General features: G+C 35.3%; 1 protein-coding gene across 2 annotated transcripts in view; it reads right to left on the bottom strand.

Annotated features, from left to right (window-relative positions):
- The window catches only part of CNTN1 (contactin 1), a 1,190,489-nt gene that overhangs the window by 35,266 nt on the left and 1,149,223 nt on the right, over positions 1-6,000 (bottom strand). For both annotated transcript variants that reach the window (XM_044087442.1, XM_044087443.1), the window contains one exon: positions 461-573. In XM_044087442.1, coding sequence (XP_043943377.1) covers positions 461-573 — 113 coding nt within the window. The remainder of the gene's footprint in view (positions 1-460; positions 574-6,000) is intronic.

Raw genomic sequence — 6,000 nt, 5'->3', positions numbered from 1 at the left:
CAACAGGGGTGTGTGTGTGTGTGTGTGTGTGTGTGTGTGTGTGTGTGTGTGTGTGTGTGTGTGTGTGTATATATATATATATATATATATATATATATATATAGAGAGAGAGAGAGAGATGTATATGCACACACAAGTGCAGACACACACACACACACACACACACACACACACACACACACACACACACACACACACACACACACACACTCAAATACACACATTTGTTTGCTTGGACATATGAGAAAGTCTAAGTATCTTTAAGCACACAACTAATTACTGTCAGATGTGGATTTGACAAGAATAAACTTGAAATCAGTTTGTGACATTGTTCAGAAGAAATAGTCATAGTTAAATATATGGCATGGGTCATTTTTTTTTTTATTTTTATTTCTATTTTTTTAGTGGTCTTCCCCAGTCATCAAACTTAAATAAATAAGTAAATAAATTTTGCTCCTACCTTATATCCATCTACAACAGATTCATTTGCCATTGCATCCACATGTTGCCACCTGATGATATAACGGGAGCCATGTCGTTCAGCACTGAGATTACTTGGTGCACGACTTGGTGCTGAAAAACAAGAAAAGTATATTACACTAATGTCACAGGAGAATCTGTTTCATCATTGTTTAAAGCAGCTTGCAGAAAAAGACTAACACAAACCTGATAAAATGCACTTCACTTAGTCTACAACTTACATTATTTTATATGTTCACCCTTTGTTAACCTGTTTAGTTCCACTGTGCAAGGTCTTTTCAAATGAGGCCTGAGGTGGTATTTATACTGGCTAGAGAAAAATTTGGTCAGGGCACCAGAGAACTCCCCTACCCTTTCTTCAGTAAATGCCATGGGTCATTTACATTCAACTGAGCAACCCATGCCTCAACTAGATGGGACCTCAGTTTGACATTTCATCGGCTGGACAGCATCCTCAGGAGTACAACACCCCTCTTAAGCTGCACTGTAGTGGTAGCACAGGAAATTAATCCACATACCCATTGTGGGAACAGAACTCACAGCCTTCTGATCTTCCAGCACCAAAGGGAAGTGTACTAACTGCTGTACCACTGACACCACATAGCTCCAAATTACAGCTATTTTTCAGTGAGCTACGCTTATAACATAACTACATTTTTGTTTCATGAGACAGTAAATTGAAACAAAGTCCAGGCAGTATAAATGGACATGCACTTATTTATGCACTTTTTCAATACTGACTTTAAAAGTGTACGTTTGCATTATTTTTATGATTACAGAAGCTCATCAAATAAATGTTTAACTCGTAAACAAAAGTGACTCACTGCGGTAAGGCTCTGCAAACCCTGAAATTCTACAGTTGTGGAATTTTTATTTCACATCATGTTGCACTGTTCTTATAAATAACAGAGTTAAATGATTTAATACATTCCATAATCAATCCAATTGCACGATCTAACTCTGCTGTCTGATACCAAGATTTATTTTGAATTAGCTGTCTGAAGAAAAACAATTACATAATCCTTCATTAATGCTGAATTTGACAGAAACAAGTTAATTCAGAAAAACTTACCCCTACTTACCCCAATGTATAACAACAGTTGAATTTCCACAGGAAATTATGTATGGGGGGGTTGTGGGGGTGACACAGGGAGACAGAGACTTACAGGGAGGTCTGCCTCAGGTAAACACTTATTTTATTAAGGTGTTATATCTGTGTTCCAATGTCTTTTTGTTTTCTGTTGCTGGACCAACACAGCATTTCTTTAATTTTTCCCACTTTTTTTATTGGTGAACCTCATTTCTTTCCTGCAAATGTGAAAACAGTAAAGCTGGTTTCAAAATACTCTTGTCCACTAGCTATGTTGATTAATACAGTACCAATTATTACTGTAATCCCCCCCCCCAAAAAAAAAAAATTAAGATGTTTCCAAAGGCATATTTTTCAAGCTTCTGGACAAATGGTCGAGTATGAAGCATGTAAAGCTGCAACTAATCAGTTAAAATGTATACGGCTGTAACTTGGCAAATCTATGTTTCTGATACAAAATCATTGTTAAGTACTGTTTCTGTTACAGGGCTAACAATGCTGGCAGTAGTTCATCATTTTTTTCTTGATATTTCTCTTTTGTTCACAGTTGGATGACCATGGAGAAAGCATATATAAATAAGGCAGGTACTGAGGGACTACATAAGGAATACAAGGAGGGCTTGCCTCTGGCAAAAACTAGTTATTGTTTGTTGGATTGAAGTTTTAACTGGCCATGTTGATCCATTTGAAGCTTCACCCTTTACTTACTTGAGGATACATATAAGGAGCCATTTTTCAGTTTATTATAGTGGTTGCCATTTTAAAATAGTGTTAATCATTTAGTACAAAACCATTTAGTACAACATCTTAAATTTAAGGAAATACAAATGTATAGCCCCAACACAATGAAGAAAGATAGAGTAGTTATAAGAAATGTGGGGTTACAGAAATCTAAAAAATGATAGCTACAAACATGGATGTTTTGTTTAGGGGAAGGCAAAGTCAGAAAGCCTACTGGGTTAAGTATATATTCCAGGAATTGAATCTGAGCCAATCAACCTGAAACGGTTGCAAATCTTAGGATGCTCATCAGTTTTGGTCTGTTTCTAGTTTGCTATACAGTTAGAGTTTCTCCACACTGTATCTGTTCTATACTACATCACTAAGACAGATGCATGACAAACAGACGTGTTTCAGGATTGCTATTTGGTACTTTAAGATTTCCCTCAGATTCTCCCAGATTGCTGCTCAGTCTTTTTAAGATCAAGTGTATAATGAGTTCTTATCAGTTTTTTTCTGCACATATTTTAAGTAGAACTTATTTTCTTACACAGAATCACTTCAGTAATGTGCCTAAGATGTGCCCATCATTAACATCTTGAGTCTGCAGTTTCAAATGTTTTTTTACATGTTTTAAAAATATAGTTAGCCTATTATTTTGGAGTCCCAGTAACTGCACAAGAAAAGTACCATCACACTGTATAGCAGGTAGTACACTCATCTTTGATGTTTGAAGGTCTGAAATTTGTGGTTCCACTCCCATGTGAAGCTGTTAGGTTCAGTTTTACTACTGACACACTGCACTATGACATAATGAAGTGCTGTCATTCTGTATTGTATTCCTTCTGATAACACAGTAAAATGAGGTACCATTTCCCTAAGATGGCATTTGGCCAGCTGGATGAAAATGATTTGACAGCACATATTGAAAGAATAAGGATGGTTTTATTAAAATAATCACTAATACAATTAGTAATCAGAACATTAAAAGCAAAAATACAAGATGCATAAAGTCTGTATCTCCCAACCTCAAACCCTGTGAGACATTTTTTCATTTTTTGTCCTTTGTTTAATATATAACACTACAAAAATCTCCCAAAGTCTATCACCCAAAAGTGACTTAATAACAATATCCTCTACTTATATGTATTATTACTATCTATGCCATCATTGTACCTAAAAACAGTCATTTCAATATTTAGGTAAATATTTCATTATTAAACTGAACAGCTATATCTCAAACAGTTTTGATATAATCAGGTGTTTCTCCACATCACAACATTTGAGTAAGTATCTCTTCTTAGAAGGGATTTATATTTTATATCTGCCTTTACTGAGAGCCTTTTATAAGATATTCTTCATATGAACATTTGGTATTCTGTTACTTCAATTATGGTCTTCACCTTTACTTGATAATTAAAATTTAATTTCTTTGACTAATCTAGCTAGGACCTATTCTGTATTTTAACATGAAAGTACTGGATTAATCTTTGCATCTAATGTATATGTCATTAATATCTATCTTCCAGACACATTTTTCTTCTTAGCCTATACATCTCTCCTTTGTTTAGTAGCTTCCTTCCATTGTCTACCTGTATACCTTAACATACATGTATGTATATTACATGAAATTACATATCTGGCACATTCTGTTCTTTTTGCATTTGACTTATTATGTAATGTAAACAAAAAGCTGTATAATGTACTACAGGATTCAGAAGGTTCATTATCCTCTCCTTTTACCTTACGATATGCTCTGTCTGTTTGGATGAAATTTAGAATCCCCCCCATATACAAAACATACAAAATTTAATTTCCCAAATCATCAAAAGAGGAAACATTTTCCTGGATAGCAAGTAATCCTCAAAATACTAACTTTAATGAAAAGATAATTTTCTTAAATGATATTCACCAGAATCTCTGCATTTGAACTATCCCTTTCCCCTTTCATTACGCAGTTTCTTCTCCCTTTCATTACGCAGTTTCTTCTCCCTTTCTTGACGCAGTTTCTTCTCCCTTTCTTGACGCAGTTTCTTCTCCCTTTCTTTACATAGTTTCTTCTCCCTTTCTTTATGCAGTTTCTTCTCCCTTTCATTACGCAGTTTCTTCTCCCTTTCTTTACGCAGTTTCTTCTCCCTTTCTTTACGCAGTTTCTTCTCCCTTTCTTTACGCAGTTTCTTCTCCCTTTCTTTACGCAGTTTCTTCTCCCTTTCTTTACGCAGTTTCTTCTCCCTTTCTTTACGCAGTTTCTTCTCCCTTTCATTACGCAGTTTCTTCTCCCTTTCTTTACGCAGTTTCTTCTCCCTTTCTTTAGCAGTTTCTTCTCCCTTTCATTACGCAGTTTCTTCTCCCTTTCTTTACGCAGTTTCTTCTCCCTTTCTTTAGCAGTTTCTTCTCCCTTTCATTACGCAGTTTCTTCTCCCTTTCTTTACGCAGTTTCTTCTCCCTTTCTTTAGCAGTTTCTTCTCCCTTTCATTACGCAGTTTCTTCTCCCTTTCTTTATGCAGTTTCTTCTCCCTTTCTTTATGCAGTTTCTTCTCCCTTTCATTACGCAGTTTCTTCTCCCTTTCATTACGCAGTTTCTTCTCCCTTTCTTTACGCAGTTTCTTCTCCCTTTCATTATGCAGTTTCTTCTCCCTTTCTTTACGCAGTTTCTTCTCCCTTTCTTTATGCAGTTTCTTCTACCTTTCATTACGCAGTTTCTTCTCCCTTTCTTTACGCAGTTTCTTCTCCCTTTCTTTACGCAGTTTCTTCTCCCTTTCTTTATGCAGTTTCTTCTCCCTTTCTTTACGCAGTTTCTTCTCCTCCCTGTCTTTATTATTATCTCTAACTGTAATTCTTAACACATTCAAATTCCTTTCCCTAAACTGAAGTGCTTTGCCCTTTTTTTCTTATGAGATGGTTTAGGCTTCCCATTATTTAACTGCAGTCGGAGTTCATCTAAATCCTCTTTAGAAGTAGCAATACCATATTATAATCATGTAACACTCTTTAAAGTTTCCAGCAAAAGACCTATGCAGCTAAGGTAAACAGATGCCAGAATACTTACATGAACTTTGAACTGCCACAACAGCATCTTCTGGTTAAAATTGTGAATTTCCAAAATAAGAACTAGTCCAACAGGAAAAATACTAATAGAACACCTCTGTCTAATTTATTGTACCTGTTTGTGAAAGGAATTGCATTTGCTGTATGTGATAACACTTTTATAAAAACTCAGACTTAGTACCAAACCACCATTTTCAAAAATTTCCCAGAGCACATCTTCATTTAAATTACTGTCCATTTTTGCAATGCCACAAAATGCAAACTTTTCCTGCATCTTCTTCTTTTATTATTGCAGGAACCACTAATCTCACCTAAATTAACATATGTATGCGATATTTATCTTTTTGAATACCAAAACATGTCTTTATTAGTAACTTTTCAAATATATCTGTAATTTGCAGTTGCAACTTAAGTATCTTTTAAACAGCTCATAATCTACATTTATCCAGATGAGTGGCTGCAATTGTATAGTTGTTGAAATTCGAAAACATGAACTGCAAATTGTAAAATCCACAATAAAAAGCAGCAGGACCGAGAAACGGCAACTAATTCAAAATTATTTACTAAAACAGCCATGGTTAGCGCTTTCGTCTGTAGTAAACAAACTTCAAGTCGGTTTATTACAGATGAAAGTGCTTTTGTCTGTAATAAACAAACTCCAA

The sequence above is a fragment of the Protopterus annectens genome, chromosome 11.part0, assembly GCF_019279795.1.
Source record: "Protopterus annectens isolate FY-2018-M chromosome 11.part0, PAN1.0, whole genome shotgun sequence".
Lineage (NCBI taxonomy): Eukaryota > Metazoa > Chordata > Ceratodontiformes > Protopteridae > Protopterus > Protopterus annectens.
This window is presented reverse-complemented; position numbering and strand designations above follow the sequence as displayed.